The sequence below is a fragment of the Tympanuchus pallidicinctus genome, unplaced genomic scaffold, assembly GCF_026119805.1.
Source record: "Tympanuchus pallidicinctus isolate F22 unplaced genomic scaffold, pur_lepc_1.0 scaffold23, whole genome shotgun sequence".
NCBI classification, from domain to species: Eukaryota; Metazoa; Chordata; class Aves; order Galliformes; family Phasianidae; genus Tympanuchus; species Tympanuchus pallidicinctus.
The window spans coordinates 10519536-10543691 of NW_026294740.1; the positions used below are offsets into that span (position 1 = coordinate 10519536).

The 24156-nt window shown below is 44.5% G+C and overlaps 2 protein-coding genes and 1 long non-coding RNA gene across 8 annotated transcripts; 1 reads left to right on the forward strand and 2 right to left on the reverse strand.

The window, feature by feature from the left end:
* Positions 1-1031: 1031 nt before the first annotated feature.
* Positions 1032-6809, reverse strand: SUMO2 (small ubiquitin like modifier 2). 3 transcript variants are annotated; one of them, XM_052687902.1, is made up of 4 exons: positions 6612-6789; positions 5205-5336; positions 3148-3219; positions 1032-1707 (listed from the first exon to the last, which is right to left on the reverse strand). In XM_052687902.1, exons 1-4 carry the CDS (start codon positions 6630-6632, stop codon positions 1645-1647), a joined length of 288 nt encoding a protein of 95 aa, XP_052543862.1. In that variant the 5' UTR covers positions 6633-6789; the 3' UTR covers positions 1032-1644. The 3 variants fall into 3 exon arrangements, with proteins under 3 accessions (XP_052543862.1, XP_052543863.1, XP_052543864.1); XM_052687903.1 differs by lacking the exon at positions 1032-1707 and adding an exon at positions 1714-2549 and having other exon boundaries at positions 6612-6809; XM_052687904.1 differs by lacking the exon at positions 1032-1707 and adding an exon at positions 1714-2522 and having other exon boundaries at positions 6612-6807.
* Positions 6810-11770: 4961 nt separating this feature from the next.
* NUP85 (nucleoporin 85) lies at positions 11771-24089 on the forward strand. 2 transcript variants are annotated; one of them, XM_052687869.1, is made up of 18 exons: positions 11771-12022; positions 12285-12607; positions 13129-13199; positions 13662-13705; positions 14128-14197; positions 15409-15530; positions 15877-16011; positions 16594-16716; positions 16973-17104; positions 17484-17590; positions 17836-17919; positions 18507-18572; positions 19012-19163; positions 19254-19371; positions 20408-20508; positions 21497-21648; positions 23245-23331; positions 23904-24089. In XM_052687869.1, exons 1-18 carry the CDS (start codon positions 11783-11785, stop codon positions 24012-24014), a joined length of 2238 nt encoding a protein of 745 aa, XP_052543829.1. In that variant the 5' UTR covers positions 11771-11782; the 3' UTR covers positions 24015-24089. The 2 variants fall into 2 exon arrangements, with proteins under 2 accessions (XP_052543829.1, XP_052543830.1); XM_052687870.1 differs by lacking the exon at positions 11771-12022 and adding an exon at positions 12064-12191.
* On the reverse strand, positions 16321-23249 carry LOC128083034 (uncharacterized). 3 transcript variants are annotated; one of them, XR_008207927.1, is made up of 3 exons: positions 22870-23249; positions 21505-21633; positions 16321-16428 (listed from the first exon to the last, which is right to left on the reverse strand). It is a non-coding gene; the product is annotated as an uncharacterized LOC128083034 (long non-coding RNA). The 3 variants fall into 3 exon arrangements; XR_008207928.1 differs by lacking the exon at positions 22870-23249 and adding an exon at positions 22710-22863; XR_008207929.1 differs by lacking the exon at positions 22870-23249 and adding an exon at positions 22710-22863 and having other exon boundaries at positions 16321-16467.
* Positions 24090-24156: the final 67 nt, after the last annotated feature.

Genomic DNA, 24156 nt, shown 5'->3' on the forward strand with positions numbered 1-24156 from the left:
TTTACATGCAATTAATTTAACATTAAATAACTTAAAATCATGATGTAAATTGAACAAATAATTGTCCATGCACTAAATGCATGAGTCCATCATTTTGGCACAAAATCAAAGGATGTCCTGATCCAGCAGACTCAGGCCAAGCACATATCAATTGCTTCTTGAACTGACTGTTACAAAAACTATCACCACAAGGTAAGCTCTGCTAACAGCACCTAAAAGTGCATTAACTACTCGCAACTACCAGAAATACTTGAACATTCCTAGGACATTAGGGAATGCATTGGGTCTGCTGAGCAGACAGTTCTATAATCTTTCACATTCACAGGTTTCACTGCAACCTCTCATCTCCCCCAAGAAAACTGAAGAACCACAGCCCTGTGGAAAAAAATAATGAAAAGCATCATTGTTGCTCTCCCAGCGTGCCGAGGAGACACAGCCTTTCCTCCCCTTCAGGCGGGAACACTGCAATGGTAAACCAAAACTTGGAATCCTCATCATCATAGCTGAATACACCCAAAAAGAAAACTCATTTTTTTATTTTTGCTTTACATTTCCAAGCATCTCCCATTTGAATCCATGGCAAACTGAATGTTTAACAAAATGAATGTCTCTTTATAACTTAACGTTTACATCAAAAGGCATTCAAACACAAAGTATTAAATATGCTTTTGTAACAACATTGGTGCTTCTAAGAAAGACTGACAAAAAGAACCCAACCCAAAACCATAGGCAAGTAGGTCCAGTATTATGCAGTTTGCCTAATCAAACATTTTTGGCTTAGCAGAACATACACACAAATCAGAATAAGAGAAAGCAGACTTCTATTTCCAGTTCCATTGCTGGTTGGCTGGCTGAGAGCTCTCAGGGAAGCCATTCATTTTTCAACAGTCTTCCCACTGCAACTGGGGAGTATGTTTATTTGCTTACCACACAGAAAATTAAGAAATGAAAAACATAAAGTGCTGCAGAGAAATAGCTACAAGTTCTGAGTACTATTATTCCACAGGGGAGGAAAAAAAAAAGAAAACTGGTTATTTTAAACAAGAAGTTTATTTAAACAACAAGACGCTTTACTAGAAGGGAGAACTATCTAGGATTTTTTTTTTTAAAGAGTAATTTACCCCTACTTAGACAGATTGCTCTACAATGTAACAGCTACGTACAAAAAAGTTATAAAATTGTCCTTGGTTTTACAATGATAAAAGAAAAACATTGAAATTATCCAATCAAACAAAGTATGTAAGGTTTTTGTTTTTAAACAAGGAGAGCAAAATAACTTACTGGAATATAAAGATAAAAGTAGAAGGAGCATGCCACTAATGGAGAAAGGGGCATTTTCACAGAACCAGTTTGTTTTCCCACCCCATCTCCATTAAATGTTGATCAAAACATACCATTGGCCATTTAGTTAAAAAAAAAAATGCGTTTTGTCTGTGCACATACACCAGTTACTTTATGTACAATAGAAGGAATAGGAAAAAAAAAAATCAAGAGAGAGAAGAGAGAAAACTATACTGCAGTAGTCAGGATGTGGCTGAACCAAGTCTTATTTTTCTAATTGTGAACGTTGCCTGTGGGAGCACAGTTCTGGAGAGGAAAGTAGCAGGTTCTTTTTTTGTGGTTTGTTTTTTGTTTGTTTGTTTTTTAGTAAACTCCTCCTGTTTGTTGCTGGAACACATCAATTGTATCTTCATCCTCCATTTCCAACTATAGCAGAAAAGAGAAAAAAAGCTTTCAACTACTATAAGCTGGGTTGTTTTCACATTTCCTTTCTTCATGTTTGTTATGCAACTTATCCCCACTCCCCTCCATCATCATCATCACTTTGTGCATTTAACCTACGTCACCATGATTCAAAAGCAAAGAAACGACGTGGAGATAAATGCCAGTGGGTAACTTGTCCTGCAATTAATGCTTGTACATAACTTCAGGGTGCACTGTGGAATTCCTATGGGAAAGATCAATGTTTCTAATACTTTCATTTTATTGTCTGCTTTGCCACTGCATCTTCTTTCTCCTGTTTAATTCCTCCATTTACCTTAGAACACTGCCACAATTCCATTTTGTTGCTGTTGTTCAAATGTGCAAATGGCTTCGGCTACAGCACTAAAGAAAGCATACTACGATTAAAGCCCCTAGGCCAACCAGGCAGTAGAACAGACAGTCAGTAACTGCGAACAAATAAAACATTTTATATGGTCAACAGCGCAACAATCTGCCGGTGAGAAGCAGCAACACTGCATCACTGCGATTCTCGCTCGCCCTGTAAGGTCTGCGGTTGCTGTTCCTGGATGCGTTACCTACTGACAAAACCTGCACCAAGACTAGAAATACAACTTGTAAGTTATAGCACCTTTTTCAAACAGTCTCAATTTCTGCTCCAAGAAATCAAACTGGTCTATGGCATTCAGTGCAGGTATAAAGAGACTGATCCTCAGCTTCAGGATAACATGGATGGAGAGAAAGGCACCGTGTTGCTTCAGTTCTCAGCATTTGAAGTTTGAAAGTTCCATAGATTGTGGCTGTAAGAAGCACATTCTCAGGAGAATCTGCCATAAACCTTCTAAAAATAAGTCTCTTATTTTGTAATGAGTAATTCTAAAAATCATATAAAACTGTAAAATTCTATTTAAATGCAGCTATGTGGAGCAATACAGAAAAACAGTTAAGTGACAGTGAACCACCTGGGTGTTGGAATGGCCTTTGCTTTAACCACATTATAGACTACCTGAACTCCATGATATTCATTAATTTTATGCCATTGAAACACAGCTTCAAATTACAAATAGCAAAAAAACGACTTTTGTGTTACAAAATGCAAGTTTACAGGCAGGGTCTCTGATAACACCCCTTATAAAAAACCTTTATAAAAAAAATGAAGTTACCGCTTCAGGAAAAACTCACTTCTTACCTTACTGGTTCTTATTTCAGAGCTGTGACTCAATAACCTGGCAGTCTTGCAAGATTCACCACCTACTAACATTGTACTTCACCTCTATTGCTACAATGATACAGGCTTGCTATGCAAAGCACACAAGGAGTCTCACATTTCATTTCCAACAGTTCTAAAGTAGGTCTATCGGAACATCAGCAACAACTTCTGCAGCAACTTTCAAATACAGCCCTTTAGTTTTGCTTTCTGTTTACCTGTGCAGGTGTGTCTGTTTCATTAATTGGCTGTCCATCGAACCGGAATCTGATTTGCCTCATCGACAACCCCTGGGCAAAGAGAAGCAACACAAAAGGAGCTAAGTTTTGTAGAAACCACTCACTACTTTTCTCTTTAACTTGTTACTAGAATTGTGGTACAGTCACTAAAAGCCATCATTCATGATGCATAAAGCAGTTTTCATACTCCCCTCATGCACTCATTTCAAAGCATTTCATTACAAGTCCTTGCAATCTGTTTTGCATTAAACACTGTATTGTGTCCAATTACTAAGAGAAGCAGCAGTGTCCACCCTCTGACTGAAAGTTACAGTAATTTCTAGCATAAAGTTGTCACCCCAAAGGCTAAGATTTTTATAATGCTTTGTAATAATAATTCACTGGAAAAAAAAAAAAAAAAAAGTAGATACAGCACTTTGAATAACAAGTGTTGAACAGTAACACTAAGAACAGCTTTTTCGATCTTTCCCAAAAGCAAAGGTATCCTAAAACATTTTCCCAGGAAAGCAACAGCTGCCTATTAGCATAGGATAGTAGCATAGGATGACCAATGGCAACTTTTTGACCTTGAACAAGAAGCCAACAGAACAAAGTTTCTCCATATACAGGTGAAATGAACTTTCCAAAGAAGTTAATATTCTGAACACCGGAATTAGCAAAGAGCATTTTGAACCAGCATCTCTACCACACACACCAGTCATTTTGCTGGCCTGTTCCAATCCACAAAAGATTACTACTCATTCCTGCTTAAACCAGCGGAGAAGTTTCTGCGTCCCCTCTCCCTAAACATACAGGAAACCCACAGGGCTCTGAAGGCAGTGCAGTGCATTGCATGGCTCTGCTTTGGCACCCCTCAGAAAAGGAGCCCCAATTTAGCCATGCAAGAACACACGTAATACAGAATGAAACAGCCTAATGATGACTTTTGGAAAGTTTTAAGGAAAAATTTGTTAAAGAATATTATGATGAGCAAAATTTCTGTTAAGACTTCATAGATCACAGCGAATACATTCTTCTAGTGTGTCTAAGATTCTGCAACATTCACTCAAAACATCATCTTATTTAGGAAAAGAAGTGGCTACGCGTCAGGACAGCAACCGGTTCTGCAGAGCTGTGTTCTCAGACTTTGCCTTTCCTAAAATACACATCTGCCTATTTAGAAACCTTTGGGTTTTTTTGCAGGTTCTCGAGGACTTCTGAGCTTAATAAATGCTAGCTGAAAAAAATACTAAAAAGCTGTACCTTTGTGGATATTAATCTCACCAAGGGTACATTTCAATAATTATTTCAAGAGGGGGAATGTGGTCTTAAATAGTCTTGATCTTTTAAACATGTAATTCATGGCTCAGTCACTGCCATTTTCATCTACTACATGCAATATGTCTTTTCATTATTGAAAGTTGCTAAATTCTGTTATATACAGCTTCTACCTCTGTAAAATCAAACCTGAATCACTGCTTAAGAATTTTAATACTGAGTATGCCTAATTAGCAGTATGAACAAAGTCTGACTTTCAGATTGACAACTAGATGGCATCAGGAAAAAACAAGCCTCATCATTATGCTCCTTCCTGAGGTAGATGTTAAACACTTTTAGACCTCGAGACGCTAACTGACATTCTGTCATCTTAACATGGAAGCATTAAGCTAAGAAATCAGAATTCTATGAGCAATCCAGTAGTTAAGTCAGTGTTATAACACATGCTGATCACCCAACTCTCCCCTAAGTTTTTTCTGCAGGTTCCTAACTCACCCTTCGCACTCTACGAATTTTGAGACACAGAGAAACGGCCCCCACCTACAATCCAGATTTCACAAAGATAACCCACCTTCGTTTAACCCATTTCCTGTCACCACTCTCAGTCCTTTCTAGAACAGATCCTAAGAACAATACACCCTCACCACACAATTAGCTCCTGTTAAGCTTCTATCATTCTGTATATTTACACAGTTTAAGACTTTGTCGTTTTCATCCAGCCCTTAGGAGATCCCCTCTCCCCAAGAAAACCCTCTGGTGTGTTGAGGCAAGATCCATACCTGTCGTTCACAATAGGCTTTCATTAGTTTACTAAGTGGTGTATGCCTCTTAATCTTAAACTGCACCACAGACCCATCTTGCCCTGCCACCTTCAGATTAATGTGGTCATTGTTTTCAGTCTTCACTCCTTCCTGTTGAGGAAATTAAAAAAAAGTTTTCTTAAAAGCTACGAAATGAGAAGTTCACATTTTATCAAAGTGCAACAGGTCATTAAAAATGAGGAAATAAAGTTATTTACCAACATGAAATGCTAAGTGGGAAGTAAAGGGCAGTGCAACTTGGGCAATAAGTAACAACAAACACTAACAGCAATGAGAGTTGTCATTCCTGAGAGTGGTTCATGAGCAAAGTGGCAGTGAACAGCACCATAGCAGGAGTAAAAAAAAAAAAAAAAAAAAAAGTTATGTCTATCAAGGACACACTAACACACAGCACTGAGTTACCAATCAAAGGAGTAAAACCACGTGTGACCGTAATCCCAAACACTGAGGAGGCCATTTCACACTTTATCTCAAACTTTTTGGAACTCTGCTAAGAGACTCCTCAAGAGAAGTTTAGTACACTTTAAGGGGTTGTGTTTTGAAAAGGCGACGAAGTCTGAACAGCAGCAGCTTTCTCCTCCATAAAGCACTTCGGAGGCGCTCCCGCAGCGCCGTCTGACGCTACTGCTGCACACCGGAGCCCCGCGGGGTTTTACAGCCACCGCCTCCCGGGGTCCCGCAGCGCACGGAGCGCGGCCGCCATGTGACAGCTCCGCACCGCCTCCCCCATTATTCCTCAGAGTCCGTTTAAAAACAGAAAAAGGAAAGAAAGCAAAAACAAAAAACAAAACAAAACAAAACAAAACAAAACAAAAAAAAAAAAAAAAAAAAAAAAAGAGGAGGGAAGGAAGAAAGGATTAAAAAAAAAAAAAAAAGAAAGAAAGAAAAAAAAAGAAGCCGGGCAGCGCCGTTTGCCGGCTGCGAGCTCTCGCCGCGGTCGGGTCTGTCGGTTTTATTTTCCTGTCGGAAGCCGAAGCGCCGCGCGCTCCCTCAGGGCCCAGAGCCCCGGGGCGGGCGGAGCACGAGAAGGGCCGGATGGGCCGAGGGATGCTGCGGCGGCAGCGCGCGGAGCGGCCGGGTCCGGCCCCGCGAGGAGGAGGAAGGCAACGGCAGCAACCGCCTCCGGCGCTGCCTCTCCCCGAGGAGGGCGGGCGGGCGGGCAGCCCGCGTTCCCCCCCCGCCGCCCTGCCCGGCGATCCTCCGCCCGCCCCGGCCGCGCTCCCCGGCGCCGCTCCGCGCAGGAAAATGGCGCGCAAAGGCGGCGCGGCCCTGCCCGGCCCCGGGCCCGGCGCGGCTCCCGGGCCTCCCGCTGCCGCCCGAGGGACGAAGCCGAGAGGGGAGGGGGAGGGGAGGCGCCCGCCTCACCTTGGGCTTCTCGTCGGCCATGGCGAAGTCGGCGGTGTCCGGGACGCTCCGAGCGCTTCACAAAGGGGGGGAAGGATCGACCGAGCGCGGCGGCGGAGAGAGGAGGGAGAGAGAGGGAGAGGGGAAGGCGGGGGGGGAGGGGGAGAGCGCGCACGCACCGCCGCGGGGCCGCGCCTTGCCCCGTGCGTGCGCGCGCCCGCCGGCCTCTCCCCCGCCCCCCCCACGGCGCGGCCCCACCGCCCATTGGGCCCCGGAGAACGGGGGGGTGGCCGGGAGGGCGGGGGGAAGGCGGAGGGGGCGGGGGGAAGGCGAGCGCGCGCGCGCCCCGGCCGTTACATAACGCGGCGGCGGGAGGCGGAGCGTGCGCGCTCCCCGCCGGCTGCCCGCGCGCGCCCCGCCCGCCCGCCGGGCGCAGCGGGCCGTGCCGTGCGGCGGGTATTGTCCTCCTCAAAATGGCCGCCGGGCCGCGCCGCCCATCCCCCCTCCCTGCCGGGCGGCGCCCCGCGCCCCTCGCGGCTCCTCGGCGGCGACCCCGCCCGGCTCCCCGGCCTCCCCTCCGGTGACCCCTTCCCACCTGCCTCTTGTCGCCTCTTCCGTCCCGGCTGTAGCGCCGGATGCTTGGGGCCGGCCCGGGTGCGGGCATTGTGGGCCCGGGGTGGGTGGCAGCCAGCTCCGGCCTTTCCCGAGGAAGGAGTTTGCTGCGGGCTGTGGCGGGCTCTGACCCGCGAGGCCTGCGCTCCCAATGCAAAAGGGGAAGCGTTTGTCATAGGTAAAACAACTGCAGTCAAGGTTTTGTTATTACCTTCTTCAAATGTCCGAGAATGTGAAGTGGCATTTCAAGGAATAATTATGTCTCTTCTCATGTGTTTTACCACGTTCACCCCAGTGGCGCGGTACCTCAGGCATTGCACAGCACTTCATCTCTGATGCTCCTCCGCCTTTTGGTACCAACATAACATCTGCTGCCATTGCGTCAACAGTTTTTCCATGGCCTGTGTGGAATAGACCCCAAACAGCCCTCATGGAGGCCTGCGGTGCAGCTTGGCCAGGCTGTTCCTGCAGAAAATCCAGGCCTGCATCCTTCCACAGGGATGGGATTTGTCCAGAATAAGCAGCTGAAGTAGTGAAATACCAGCTGAACAGAAAATGACCTCACTGAGCAAAGACTCTGGACTGTTCTCCCTGCAGGTTCAGCTCTGCCTCTCTGCCTGTTGGCGCAGCCTGGTTGCCTCCCTTTGGAGGGCAGACACTCAGGAGGTGTTTTGTTTTACTGCAGTTGCCTGGAAATGGAAAAGTAATACCCGCTAGGAGCTGGAAGCCGAACGTTCACCCGAGTCCGCAGTTAGGAAAGTAACATGGCTGCGTTCCTACCTGAGATGGTAGCCATGGTGGCACAGCTGCAAAGCTGCCATAAATGGGGGGAGCAGCACCCCACAAGTTGCAAGGTGTTCTCTCTGCTTCTGTACACTGAAAGCATAAATCTCAGCTACAGTTGCATTGAACTTTTTGGTATTTCACTCTTTCTCTGGAGTCTGTAATTCAATTCTGGAAAATACCAAAGGTGCTGGAAGATCTGACCCCAGGTGACAACCAGAATGCTGTTTTAAGTTGTAACGTACTCAGAACAACTTTGTCCTTCTACCTGTGTCACTTCCCATGATTTACCATCATTACCGTTTCTGTCAGTCGATCCTGCTTGTTGTGGTATTGCTGTTGTATTTATTCAAGTTACTGGAAGGCACAAAGCTCCTGTGTCTGGAGAAATCCCCCTCAAATAGTTGGGCAGCATGCTACCATCCCGCTTCACCTCCCGTTTCAACCTTGAAGAGCAATGAGCAACACATTTAAACTGCTTCCTACTTCTTATCTTTCTCTCCAAAACTAAGAAGCAGGACCAGGTGTGAGAACAAGAAAATTGAGCATCTTAAAACTCACTCTATTCTTATACCTCAGACACTGTAGACTGCTTTTTTGAGCAAGACTCAAACCATATGGGTACAATGCAGAACAAAAGACAAGGATGCTAAATTCTGTTTAAAGAAATGCAGCATCACAGAGAAGTGACTACTGTGTCACAAGACTGAAGTTGGTTGATGGTCTCTGCTTTTGCCATTGCTTTCCACTCCCTCTTTTAAGATCAGCGTGTTGCAGACCAGGAGGAAGATTTCTTTGGGAGTGGCTTTGGGGACGTGAGATGAAACTGGTCAAGGCTGAGAGCACCATGAAAAAGCTGAATGCCAGAATGAAACTAACTGGAACATATTAAGGCCTGCATCACAAATAGAACAAATCTGCTTAAAAGGAGACATGAAAATAAGCTGGATTTAATGAAAACGTATGGGATTTCTCTACCGCTGCAGAAGTTGTATCTGCTCAAAAAAGATGAAAAATGTTTAAGCTGTAGCACCACTGGTCTTTCCACCAATTACAGATTCCCTAATCACAGATGTTTCTACACCCCTTGTTCTTATATGGCTTTTCTTCTTACAGAACGAGAGGAAACTCACAGGAGATCCAGTTGAGCTAGCAATAAACAGTGCTAAAGAATGTAAAGATAACTGGCTACACAACAGCACTCAGAGCAAGCGGTGGGAGAGATGCCACACTGGGAACTACAAAAGACCCAGTCCTGCAGAGTCCAGGCTGCAGCAAAGTGGGGCAAAGGCAAAGCTTTATTTCTCTCTGAGCTCCTTTTACGAATAGAGTTGAAGAGATGTGAATGGGGAAGCTCCACAGTTAAAATTCCATAGAAATTCCATCTCTGGGGAAAAAAATCCCACGTTTCTCAAATATTTCTGTGCCTTGTTTTATTGTACGGTAATTTTATATAGAAGAAATCTGACTTATCTCGATCTTGCAGAGCACTTATGCTTAGTTCTCCACTTATCTGAAGAGGGCAGGGAACACGGGCATTCAACCTATGTTCCTTTTCACACCAAGACTTCAAGAGATTAAGATTTTTACAATAAGACGGCTGCAGGTGAGTGTATGTGCCAGTATGGATTAGTAAGCACAAGCCTACAAGAGCAACTCCAGACCATTCAAAGCTTTTTGGCTTTACAATTAGCTCAGTGCAAAAATGGTGAGACAAAAGTTACTAGAGCTGTAAGCAAGAGAGTACAGCTAAGGCTGCCTTTGTCATCCAAATTGTCACTCGAAATCCAGGCAGAAAACGCTCTGACTACAGTGCGGTGTTGAAAGCAGCACTCCTTTATTCCTCACGATACGTTCCGGGTGACTTCACAAGCCAGCGTGCTCTCAGAGTCGAGGTTCTACATTCAAACAGTTAAGACATACATTTCATTCTTTTCCAGTAACTCATTAATACATGTTAATGTTCCTCTGTGCATGTGCAGTTGCATTTAGTTGTATGCCCACTTACTTTATCCCCATTTTTCCACTATTAGCTTCACGACAGAGACTTATGGCTGACCTTTAGCTGTTTTTCCCTAATCTGGCAAAATTCAATTGCTCGTTAGGCCATAATGAGCAATTTCCAAAACAATATATGTGAAAATCTGTGGAAAACACCCTTGCACCTGATGAAATGCAAAGACAATTAGTCTGTTGTGTCTCTAGTGCTTCTCGTGAAGCAGAATTAAGAGAAAAAGCTGTTCACACACCAAAGTTGAAATTTTTAGAATTGGCACTCATTGATTCCTTTTGCTGAACTCATATATTGGCCCTTAAACTAATATACTGGATCCCTATTGCTAAACAAATCAGCCTAATTGACACCTTCTCAGCCTAAACTCTGAAGGGGTGAGTGGCTTATTCAGATTTTGCTCTTCATTAATATTAGTGCAGCACTGGGAGCAGAAAAATATTGTCTGGGGGACTGCCTGTCCCATGCCTCCCCTTTCATGATGCTTATCTCTCTTGCTTTTCCCAAGCTACAAAATTACTTTCAAACCTTCTGTTTTGTAACTTTTTATTCCCTTCCTCATTAGACCTCAAAGTTCTGCTGCTTTCTTCCATCCTGAGAGAACAGTAGCATTCCTTCTTGGCCTTTGCCTTCGGTGGCTGAACCAAGAGCCTGAACTCTGAAGTCATTTTGAACAATATGTGCTTCCATGCTGACACGCCGGTTGCCAATTCAACATAATTACACAGACTGGACAGGCACAAGAGCCTTTTTTGAGAAAGAGTGCAGGCACTTCTCCCTTCCAATACATGCAGCCCTCCAGCCAACCTTCCAAGCAGAAGCAGAGCTCTTACTGCTGGGTTTTCAAAGATCCTGTTTTGGTTTACATCTAGAGCAATTTTATGTCTGAAGGATATTTCAGATCTAGAACTCAGCATCAATATCCTCCAGAGTCGTAACCATAAGGCAGCACCATCTTCTATGACAGTGGAAGAATGTGACTCTGTGGAAGAGATTCAATTGTATCCACATCCCCAAACATGGGACTCTTGCCTACCACAAATCACAGAATCACAGAATGGCCAGGGTTGGAAGGGACCTCCAGGACCATGACTCTCCAAACCCCCTGCCACCACAAAGGATGAGCTCTCTTAGATTAGTTCCTAAAGCAGGTTTCTGAAGATTTCAAATTCTTCCATCCTGCAGAAGCCATTCCTCCTGCCTCTAACAGACACCACTTCCTGTTCTCAGCAGGACAGTGAAAAAGCCACGCTCTTAGCAGAGAAAAGCACTAGTGTTATCTGTATAGAAAATGATGGATGCGGTAGCCAATAAAGAGGCAATTTAGCAGCAAAGTGTTGCAGCATTCTTCTTATGAGGTCAGCAAATGACATAACCAATACTGAAAAATTAACCCTGCCCACAGCACGGAGTTTGGAATCGGATGTTCCTTGAGGCCCCTTGCAAGCTGAGCCATTCTGTGAATGCAGGATTCTGCTCCAGAAAGCGCCCAATGGGCCCAGCTATCCGTCAGTGACAGGGGGACTGACTTTTTCCTGGTAAGAATTCAGCAGGACAGCGCAGTCATTTTTCTTATCGAGCACACCTACAGGAACGAGGAGCAGAGCGAGGTGCCTGCAGGCAGGAAGGACAGCACGAAGGGGCAGCGCGCGGACAGCGCCTTTCTGCACTGCTGCCGGCCCGCCGTGCTCAACGTAACCCTGCAGTAAGAGATGCCCTCGAGCCTGCAGGCGCCCAGCAAGGCACAAAGCACGGAGTTCCACCGGCCCGAGAGCCGCAGCTGCACATGATGTCTTCTGGAGGCTCATCTACCTGCGAGGGCCTCGAATGCGTAAAGAGAGACCCATCGTTAGAGAGCGACCGCGGCTCGGCTCCGGGCTCGGCTCCGCCCCACTCCCGCTGCCTCCCCACCGCCCCGCTCCGGGATTGCAGCGGCCCGCCCCGCCGGGGCCTTTCGGTGCCGGCGCTGTTTCCGGGGCGAGCGGCCGCGCCTGCCCCAAAGTCACGGAGCCTCGGCGGTTCCGAGGTGGGGAAGGACGGAGGCGGACGGAGGGGGACGGCCGCCGGCCGAGGGGAAACACCGCGCAGCTCCCCGGGTGGCAGCAGGCAGCGGGGCGGGCAGCCACGCGGGGCCTCGGCTCGGGCGGGAGAGCGGCGCGGCTATGGAGGAGCCGGACGCGGAGCCACCGCTGACGGTCAGGGCCGGGGCCGCGGGGCCGCTCCGACGGACCGTAACGGGTCGCCCGTCCCCTCACCTCGCCTTCTCTCCCCCCGCTCCCTTCCCGCAGGTGGTGCCGGGCGCCGACCCGGCCCGGACGCGGCTGTGCTTCGCGTGGGGCCCCGCCGAGATGCTGCTGTGCGAGACGCTCTTCGGCTGCAGAGGCAGGGAGCGCCGCGAGGCTCCGGGAGGCAGCGCAGGGCCGGGGCCGGCGGGGTGCGGCGCTGCGGGCGGTGGGGACGGAGCGGCGGGCCCCGCGTGTGTGTTCGTGGTCCGCAGGGATCAGGACATCTACATGGAGACGCTGCGGAAGCTCTTCAACGAATCCCACGGCATCTTCGTCGGGCTGCAGCGCTGCGAGGAGGAGCGAGCCGCGAGGGCGAGGAACGCGCAGTGAGTGGGGCTGGGGCCGCGGCGCTGGGCGTCTTGTAGGCAAACAGCGTTGCCCGAAAGGGCCCAGAGCGCCGAGAACCGGGCGGATGTGCGGTTCCAACCGCAGTTCCGGGGTGATCGTGGAATGGCTAAGGGGGGAGAAGACATGAAGGGGCCAAACCCCATCCCACCGCCACGGCCCTCGGTGCCACATTTCTGCCTCCAGGACGACCCCGCACCTCGCCTGTGCCAACCCCTCACCGCTCCTTCTGGAAAGAAATCTTTGCTAATATCCAACCCGAGCCTCCCCGCCACATTTTACAGCCGTCACCCCTGGTCCTGTCTCTACTACCCGGGAGAAGAGGCGAAGCCTCACCTCACTACAACCTCCTTTGAGGCCCTGAGCAGTGCCTGGGATCCTGCATACCCGGGACCAGCACAGCCACCCATCAGGCTTACCCCGTGCTGGAAGCACCCACAGATGCACAGAAAGGGGACTAATCCCAGTAGCTCTCTGTAAATTATCCCTTTTTGTTTGGCAGATTAGTCCAAGTGAGCAAAAACTACCGCTCGGTCATAAGAGCCTGCATGGAGGACATGCACCAGGCTGCAAGTAAGTCTGTTTGTTGTACTGCAATAACAGGAGATGCTATTTGTGATCAGCAAAATAAGATTTCATTTGGAAGTTGTTACAGCTACTGAAAAATGGCATGTATAAACTTCAGTAATTAACAAGATTCCATTTCCATCACTGAGATTTTCAGGTTGGTTCATCATCTGGTAGCTGATTTCGGGAAGATTTGCAGTCTTTTCATGTCATGGGTTGTGGTTTTGTGGAAAAATGAGTCAAAATTAACAGCTTTCCTGAAAAAGTGAGAGATCTCACTTTAACATCCTTGTCCTGTAAATTTATCAGATTTATAAAGAGGTATGAAAGGTTAGCTTAGCTTTATCAGTTGCGTACACATTTGGGTCTGTACCGAGTGAGTGGTCAGGGATTGCAGTTATGAGCTCACAAAGTACTCTGAAATAAGGTAAATATGCTACTTTTTGACTTGGCTTATTTTTCACTCAGTTTCAACCCGGGACTCTGCCCTGCACAGCCAGTACAGCATTCAGGTAATCTGCAGTCACAGCCGTGTAGTTGCGTGAATACTGGTTGGTAAAGCCATGAAGACCAACGCTGTAGCTGTAGTTTCGTTGTATAAACTGTGCTGATGTCGCTTAATTAGCCTTTTGTTCTTTCTGTGCTCTTTGTAGCTCTCTGGAGAGTAAACAGGCTTAAAATAACACTTTTTGTACTGTTTCCTATTTCCCTGAGGAGTGATTACTGTTGCATTTCAGTACACAAACAGTGTTGATATTTTGTAAACTAAATATGTGTAGAGAAGTTATGGCCCGTTTCTATTAATTTGTGTCTCTGAAATATCAGTATGACATTTATCTATAAAGACTGGTTCTTATGGACAGCAAATTCAGCTGTGCAGTTAAAAAAAATAATGGGAACAATTACCCTGAAATGCAGCTCTGCTTTTTTTCAGGTTTCTATTCTCTCTGCTATGGAGCTGATCTGGAATCTGTGTGAGATTCTGTTTGTTGAAGCAGCTCCAGGTGAGCAGCAAATAATTCTGATGTTAAGACTGAAAGTGGTCTTGTTTGCATAATTAATTGTTTAAAATGCAGATAGCATCCACTGTGCTAGATTTTAATAGATATTGTAGGAAGTATGATAAACAGCACTAAGTTCTAATACCTCTTCAGCCTCTGTAAATTGCATTTTTTTGTATTAAATTATGTCAAGATGCATTCTACTTTTTCCCCCCTTATGCAGTATGCTACAGTTTACACTGGCTTATTTATTTCCCACAGAAATGTAATGAAGAGAGATAAGAAAAACTTGTTCTCAATTTATTTGACTTTAAAGCATAAGCACATTCTTAACCATTAAATCAGTAGATACCAACTAACGTTTACACATCTTGATGTAATTCCTTTAACAACAGGATCACATTTCATAAGTGAGTTTGCTTATGAGTGATTCAGAATTGTTTTCTTAGGAAATCAGATTACGCGAACAAATATACTCACAATTCAAACCAGGGATTCATAAATTATAGATTATTTAATCCAAAGAAAAAGCAAAGTACCTACCACCAGATTTCATCCTCATATTTAGTTAATAATGAGATGATGGTTGTAGCAGAAATGCTAATCGTGGCTTGAAGCAGTGATGGAGCCCCTGATGGGAAGGCATGGCCAACCCAGGGGAGTTCAGGATGCATGCAATGCACTGAATGACCAGAAGGGATGGAGCCAGGATCCATCCCTTCCCAGCCCTCACTTAAGGGCTGGCAGTGGAGGCAAAGGGATCTCTGGAGATCTCTGCCTACCTGAGGCCTTCCAAAGGTAAGCAGCTTTTTTTCCTCCATTTCTGTGTCCATGTCAGCTGCATTTGGGCTTGTCCTCATTTGCTGCAGCCAAAGACATTGCCACCCTGCTATTACTGTACTTTCCATCACATTATAGCATTAGAATGGTAAATTTGGCATTTCAAGACTTATGATATGAATCTTCAAGTAACTTGTTTAGGTTTTCTTCTGGTCTGTACTTCTGCCTTGTCTAAAACTTGTCACAGGGAGCCTGGCGCTCCTGCAGCTTGGTTATTTAGGGAACTCTGTGCCTTTCTAGTTTGAACATGGCAGATGGAAATCTGCTTAGTAAATCTCGTCCAACGATTGTCAGACTGGTAAGGTTAGAAGCATATAAATGAACAGTTTGGGGACAAACAGATTTGGAGCTAACGACACCTTCTCTGTGTAAAGCCGGTCCTCTCCTGCTTCGTCTCCTTGACTGGGTTCAACTTCACATCTGTGATGTAGACAACATGGTCCGTGAAGTTCTGAGCAGTGACAATCCATCAAAACACAAGCTCTTCTGGAACGTGGTGAGTGCAGCCCCCGGTACAGCTTTTAGATGAAGAGAAAGTTGTGCCCTATGCATCTTGCATTCCTCTTCCCTTCTCAGCACTGTAGTACATCTCAGAAACCAATACTTGACATGCTGCTTCTGTCTGTACAGTTTTGAGATGAAACACTGTCAGGATCATCCTGCCCCTTGTTCTAACTTGAGCCTTTCAATTTCATGATTCACAGAGTTGTATATTCAAATAAGCAGGAGCTAAAGTTGAAATCTTGTAACTCTACTTAATTTTCTTGAAGATTCCCCTGATATTCTCCCTGGGTCTTTTGTAGCTTTGCACAGCTTGGTGCTCACAGATGTGCTTTCTGCAGGTGGATATCTTTGTGCTGCAAGGCCGAATGGATGAAGCACGCCACTTGCTCTCCAAGGAAGCCATTGCAAATCCCACATCAATGAACATGTACAAAATCCTGGATGATTTGATGAAGAAGATGCCCGTGCCCAGTGTATGTACAAAGCACTCTTTTTTTTTTCTGCACTGATTTTTTTTTTTCCTTAGTTCTATTAAGAAAGGAGATAAGAGCGATAACAGAATTAGTCTGTTTCATCTCTGCTGTGGCTCCTTTAACATCACAGGCTGTTGACCATTAAAACATCTGTCTTAATCCTTGTAAAAATACTTGTCCCAGTGACCCAAGGAATCCAAGAATACAGCCGAAAATCTGTTCGGTGATAAACCAGCATAGTCAGAAGTGATGTTTTTGTAGCAAGGTACATTGCTGGGTTATCTGAAACAGTTCCTGTTGAGAACTTACAGAGAAGTCTTTGAAGACCTTACCTGCAGTTTTCCTCTGTTGCGGTGATCTCCTTGTGGAGGAAAAATTGCAGCTGCATCTTTGATTGGTTGTCTTGGAATCCTTTTCCTTTATTTAGATACACAAATTAAGACATTTCAAATGCAACTGGAGAACAAGGGAAAAAATGACAACAACCTCCTTGTCTTTTTAGCATGAATGAGTGCAAGTTCAGACCAAATACCTGCTGTGACTTGGTATTTCTTTTTACTTTATGCCTCTTACTCCATGCAGCTTGGTAACACCCAAACGCTGACTGAGATGGAGCTGAAATGGCAGCACTGGCATGAAGAATGCCAACGTTATCTACAGGATGGAACCTTTGCTTCCAATTCCCACATGGAATCCATCTGCAAGGTGTGTTTTGTTTAAGAAAGGAAAGTGGACAAGTATTGGATTGTTGTGTACTTCAGAAGCCACATGTAGTGATAAGTACCTGTAATATGTTAAATCATCTGTTCATTAGATCACTTGTGCAGATTGCTTTCCTGTTCTAGGCTCTTAATTAAATTGTAAACTTTGCAAAATAATAGTAGTACCTTTAAAAAGTTAAGATGCAGCTGTGAACATTGCTGAATTTGCAGAACTACTCCTTTGCTTTCCTTCCTCTTAGATCCTGCTGGGAGATGAGAATGCCATACTAGAAAAAAAGGAACTCATGACTACTTGGTACCACTTTCTGGTTACTCGACTCCTGTATTCGCATCCAACTGTGAAGCCAATGGAACTGCGGTTCTATGCACAGGCAAGAAATATAATCATTTTTATATCCTCCATTTTAATGCACAGAAAGATTATGGTACTTTCAGAAAGCTTTGGGAAGGTTGATGTTTTATAGAAACTACATACAAGACTTTTCCTAGCATTTTTAAATGGACTGGGAGACTGATACGGGAAAACTAATGGTTGAAGACAAAGTCTCTTTAGTGTCTAGTGTTACCAGTTTTGGTCCTCAAATTGTCTTCCCAATTTCCTAATGCTAAAACATTGCTTCTTGGCTGCGTTCAGTTTCTGTGATACACTCTCCCATAAAATAATCTAAATGAGGCTATTGCATCAAAACAAATAGTTTTCCTTCTACCCTCGCATTTGTTTTTTAATCATGTTTTGTAATCTTATTCCAGTCTAGTATGGACATGTTCCTGGGTGAAGAAAGCAGCCCTGAACCTCTAGACATAATTTTAATGGCAGCCTTTGAATTTGAGCTTCACCAAGTGATCAAGGAGTGCAGGTTGAGTTCTTAAAGTTTTTGTTTCTCTGGATTTACCGTGTTGCTTCCAATAGCATTTGGGGTAGAGGATATGGGTACAGGCTGGAAATGCTATGCAAAGCGAGTAGCAAGTAAAAGTATTCCATTCGTGGGACGCTGCAACCAGACACCGTGCTGTAATACAGCTTTTGTAAGTGCAAAACCTCACACATTCCTTGGCAGCGATTGGCTAAGCATTGTTTTTGTTTTGCTTGTTTCAAATACAGCGTTGCTCTGAGCAACTGGTGGTTTGTGGCTCATCTGACTGACCTTCTGGATCACTGTAAACTCCTGCAATCTCACAATCTCTAGTAAGTATTTATTTGCACTGATTATTCAGTCACTCAGAAGTAAGAGTTACTGAAAGAGCACGTCAGTTTTGGTGAAAAAGAGCACCTTAGGTATTTATAGAAGATGGAAAATAAAAGCGCTCCGTCAGCCCGGACATTCTTCAGAAGCAGTTGCTGTCCTGATGAGACATGCTATTCAACAGGACTTCAGCAGCATTAGGGTTTGTGGTTTGGTTTAAGTGTATTTTTAGCTGAAATATTATCAGCAGCTCAAATGTTTGTGATAGTGAGAAACTCATCTAAAAAGAGTTTCCACACATAAGTCTTCAACAAACTTCATTATGAGCAATTCTGCTATTTGCATTCTCCTGCTGTTCCAGTTTCTTAAAGCAGTCATTACTGTAAGTTACATTTGCTAAATGCTGTAAAGATGTAGGTATCCCCCCAAGGATAAAGCTGCCCTGCAAGCTTAGGCTTGATATATGAAGCTTGTTAAGATAACCCTTGAGAAAACGTACTGCAGGTGCTTCTGAAATTGAGACAGGAGGCTTTTCTGATAAGGTGCAAATAGTAATGCCTATTTCTTTTTTTTCTTCATTCCTTCCCAGTTTTGGTTCAAACATGCGTGAATTTCTTTTACTCGAGTATGCCTCAGGACTCTTCTCCCATCACAGGTAGCAATCTTCTTTTTTTTTTTTTCCCCCTCTCTCCATAGGCTACACATAGCATCAGGACAGCAAAAAAAATAATAATAAAAAAAAAAACTTGCACAATAATAAAATGAAAAGGCAAAACTTAAGCCACTGTTAGAATTTCAGCAATCAGTTAAAACCTATCAGGTGTATTAACCAGGATGGAATGGCTGCTGCCTCTGTGACGCTTTTGGTGTACTGCATTTTTTACATGCAGGAATTCCAAAGTTGTGTACTAGGCAGCTGATAGTAGAAAGTAAAAACCATTTGGATGTAAAAAACATCCAAATAGTGTGTTAACCAGGATTAAGTATTATTAATGCAGACTCAAATTCTGCTTGTTCTTTCCTGTTGTGTTTATTTAAGATGTACAAGACTTGAAATGCTTGACTTTTTCTTCCCCCTCCCCCCCATCCTCCAGTCTGTGGCAGCTGGGGGTGGATTACTTTGACCACTGTCCAGAATATGGCAGGGTCTATTTGGAACTTCATATTGAGCGGATACCTCTTAACACAGAACAGAAGGCCCTCAAAGTGCTGAGAATCTGCGAGCAGAGACAGATGCACGAACAAGGTGACCGATTCTTAAATTTCACTGTTTTATAGTGACACAAGTGAAACTACTGAAATTGATTTTCTCTTTTCTCCTGTGTTTTCTCCAAAGTCCGAAGCATCTGTAAAATCATGGCCATGAAGGCTCTGCGAAATAATCGCCTGGGCTCTGCCCTGTCTTGGAGCATCAGAGCCAAGGATGCAGCTTTTGCTACGCTAATATCAGATCGGTGAGTCTATGTCAGAAGCTCTCAGGCGGCCATCATTGTAGTGGGCTGGTAGGAACGGGAATAAAGCAGCCATCCCAGAAAGGTCCCACTGCAGGCAGAGTGGGGTTATCTTTCTCTCAGACAAGGGTCTGCTTCTGGGCTAGAAAATGACATCCTTGGGTTTCTGTCATCTACAATAGCCTAGCTGTTTTTTTTTTTCCTACACCACTGAACTTCAGGAGATGGACAGATTAAACAGATTTGCTTTACCAAATAGTCCAGTAATAGAATTGAAAATGCTGCTAACACTTGGCTTAGACCTAGGCAAAGGGTTGGGGCTTCACTTGCAACTCTTTTTGTGCTTTTGAATCTCTAGCAGCCCATGTCATGGACATTTTTTTTTCTTAACTGAAATCAGATAGATAGCAATCTCTTGGTATAGTTATAGTTCCATAATTATGCTCTGGATAGATGGCTAGGTGATACCTCATCTTCAGCAGTGTAAAAGAAACTGCTGGCTTCCCCCCTCAATTTGTTCTTAGAGGGAGTGGGGAACAGTCATATTTCTTTCAACAGAAGTTGAAAGAAAAGCACTGCAGGAAGCAGATGCTGAAAAAAGCAGCATGATGAAGGTTGTGATAAAAGAGATGAAAAGCTTTTAGAATTGTTTCTATTGCTTGCCTTTTTAATTTCTTTTATTTATTTGGTGTTTTTAGACAGCAAAAAAAGAGAGCTTTGTTACCATCTGTGAAAGTTATTTATGTTGCTACCAGCCTCAGCTTTCTGCATTCCTTCCTTTCCTTATTCTTTTTAAGAAACAGATCTCAACTACTACAAAATCTAGAAGAAAAATGAAGTGTCAGCAAAATGCTCACTACGCTGACTCATTAACCACTCCCAGAAAATGTTTCTATGTCTTCTGAAGTTCTCAGTCATAGTTAATTAAGATGAAATTCAGTTGTATATTAAGCTTTCCTGTGAAGGGATGAGTAGATACAAAAGAAACATGAAAAACAGCCTCCCCTCTAAGTCTTTGCTGCATTTACTTTCTCCACAGATTCCTTAAGGACTACTGCGAAAGGGGATGCTTTTCTGACTTAGACCTCATAGATAATTTGGGACCATCCATGCTGCTCAGTGACCGGCTGACATTTCTCGGTGAGAAGGGCCTAATTTTCAGGGTGTTCTGTTCTTTATAACACAGCTACCTCTACACAGTTTATCTTCTGGCAATTGAATCTCCATTTCTGCATTATGTACAATTCTTTAAAAGCAAGAAAGATTCCCACTTGGTTTTCCTTTAGAAGTTTCAGGAACATCAGGTGTGCTTATTTACTGAAGAACTCTCACACATCTCTATCTCGAGCTCAAATGTTAATTGAAGTTGGATTGGAATGGGAATCGTTACTTCCTATATTTTTGCAGTTAAACAGATATAAGTCAGTCATAGAATAAAACACAGTTGTTCTCAGCCAATTATTATTCTAGGTATTATTGATCCAACTAATTCTTAGCAAAAGCAGAATATTCTGCACCAACAAAGATCTCATTTTCCATTTAAGCAGCAAAGCCTTTCACACCTCTCAATCTCCTGAGGTATCAGAAATAAATAAATAAATAACCTGAGTTGGAAGGAACCCAATAAGGGTCACTCAGTCCAACTCCTAGCTCCACACAGAGCCACTAAAATATCAAGACTGCACGTCTGAGAGGATTGTCTAAACGCTTTCTGAACTCTAGCAATTTGGGGCTGGAACATTCCTCCTCCACTCCTGTTTGTTTTTTTGTTTTGTTTTTTTTTTTCCCCTCTAAACAGATGCTGCCAGTCTCTCAGCCACTCGTGTTCCTCCCCCTGCAAACACTCAGCACCGGGCAGCATCAGTTCAGTAACAGGCTGATTCAAACAGTAACTCTTAGCAAAAACAGTGACAGTTTTTAACTGTTTTTTGTTTTTGTTTTTTTTTCCCCCAGACAACCTGTATTTTAACTTTCCTTCGTGCACAACATTCCCATTCCAAAGCAGCTGAGTCTAGGGGAAGTCTCTTATCTACTGCTTCATGAGAGCAAAGTGACTTCTTAGCATCCATCAATCCCAGCTTGCACTGTTCTGACAAATACCTTTTACCCTTCCAACACCCACACGTAGGCAAGTACCGTGAATTCCACCGTCTGTATGGGGAGAAGCGGTTCTCTGAAGCTGCCAGGCTGCTTTTGATGCTGATGACTGCTCACATTGCCCCTTGCTCCTTCTGGATGACCCTCCTGACAGATGCCCTTCCCCTGCTGGAGCAGAAAGAGGTGAGGATGCTGGTCGAGCACAACAAAGACACCCCACATCCTTTCTTTTATTTCTGAGAAGTTATCTCAAAGCAGTCGTGCTCCACACTTGATGTCCCCAGGCTAGGACTGTTCATAGCAGTTCAAGAATTGCACAGTACTCCTACTGTCTTATTGAGGGCAGGGGGATGACAAATAACTTCGAATAAGACAGTCACTGCTTTTAGAAAGCAGCAGTGGGATAACAGAATAAACTTGCTAATGGTTTAAGTACAAAGCTGTCCAATTCTTTCTGGTACTTTATTTTAGCATGCTTTCTTCTGCTCAGCCACATTTTTGCTTTATGATTCATCAAGAAAATGAAAGTTTATTTACTAGAGACCTGTGACTGGATAAAGCAGAGGCATGCACTCTGACCTCATAGCTCATCCTTCGCACAAGAGGTTATAGATCTTCTTCAGAGTCACTCAGAGGTCTTTTCCAACCATAACAATTCTAAGAGAATCTAATTCAACTGTCTGCCTACTACCAGTGTTCCTTAGCACCACATCTACATGTTTCTTGAATGCCTGCAGGGATGGTGACTCCACCACCTTCTTGTCAGCTGGTCCCAGTGCTGGACCACTCTTCTGGAGAAGTTTTTTCTAATATCCAACCTGAACCTCCACTGGCACAACTTGAGACCATTTCCTCTTGCCCTACCACTCTTAGCTGAGGCAAGAGGCTGACCCACACCTCACCACAACCTCCTTTCAAGTAGGTGTAGAGACTGAGAAGGTCCCCACCTCCCTTCACCAGACTGACCATCCCTGTTCTCTCTGCTGCTCTTCACATACAGCTGAGTACTGACCAATACCCCCAGGTCTGTTTCCTCTGTATGGTCTTCCAGCTACTCTACACAGAGCCTATAGCATTGCCTGGGGTTGTTATGGCCAAAGCGCAGGACTCAGCACAAGATCTTGTTGAACCTTCATCCCACTGGCCTCAGGATAGCAATCAGCCTGTCCAGGTCCTGCTGTAGGACTTTGTACCCTCGGGCAGATTGACATTTCCTTCCACCTTGGTGTTAGCTGCAGACTTACTGAATGTGCACTCAATCCCCTCATCCGGTCAATAAAGATATTAAACAGGATGGGCCCTGTAACATGATGGAAAGCACAGCAATGATTGCAGAGTAATAAGTAAGGACTTTCTTGAACGCAGCAGCTGTGGACACAGAAACAAAGGAAAGAATTTACTTACCTTCAGAAGACCTCAGGTACATAGGGATCTCCAGAGAGATACTCTCGCTTCCTCTGCCAGCCCTTAAATGAGGGCTGGATCCTGGCTCCACCACTTTATCACTCAGCAATATTGCATGCAGCTGAGCTCCCATGGGTTGGCCCTGCCTTCCTACCAGATGCTCCATCACTGCTTCATGTTGTGATATAGCATTTCTGCTACAAGCCGTAATTCTGACCCTTTCTACCATGAATTGTCCTGTGATCCTGTGAATGAAAGGTCAGAATCAATCTGTGGGCATATGAATGCATTCTCTTTCATCTCAATTGAGTGTTCTTAGACTGCACGATGTCCTTCATCGCAGTTATTTTAATGAAAATACTTTAATTTCCACAGGTCATATTTTCAGCAGAGCAGACTAACGAATTAATGCGATGCCTGGAAGATCTAACAGCAGGGAAGCTGGATAGGCAGAAGTTTCAGGTACCTCCCATTTTGAGGACAAATGGATAATGAATCAATGGGGTTGTGGGATAGTCAAGGAAAGCACTAAACTTGTTTGTAGGTGGGGACAGAAACAAGGAACAGCCTGAGTTCCTGAGGCTGGCACTTCATTAAGAGCCAGCAAACTGAGGCGTCAGCAGAAGATAATTAAGCATACACAAAAATAGTGCAGTACTTCCATTCCTGAGTGTTCTGTTGATTTGGATTGAACTACAGGGTTTTTTCCAAATTTCTAAATAATTGGAAATTACACGGGCAACGGAAAGCTGAGATGCTGTCATCTAACAGCTCAGGCTAGTAGATATTCTAGGCACAAAACAGGGAGACTTTTGCTACACATGCAGAAGTCTGGCAGAAAGAGAAAAGGTTTGGTAGTTCTGTCTTTAGACAATTTAAAAATTAAGAAATGTGGCTTTTACCCATTCTGTGGAGACTCCAATGACAGGTAAACATGTATTCTCACTCTTAATGACCTGCGTATTTGTTTTTCAAAACCCAGGAGAAACAGCTCGTTATTGCATGCACTGATCTAACCCAAACTCTGCTTTTAGGATGATGATGTTGAGACCATGAAAGTGGAAATGCTGAGACTTGCTCTTGCGCGAAATCTTGCACGAGTCATTGTCAAAGAAGGCACATTAGAAGGATCTTGTAGACAGTAATGTGTGATTTTACTCTGTGTGGCTTATTGTACATAAACATGACTGGTTTTCTAAGAATAAAGGTCTTGTTTTGCATATTGTTTGGTGATGTGATCTTGTCTTTCATAAAAAAGAACTTTAAAAATTGTGCAGCTGATTCCTA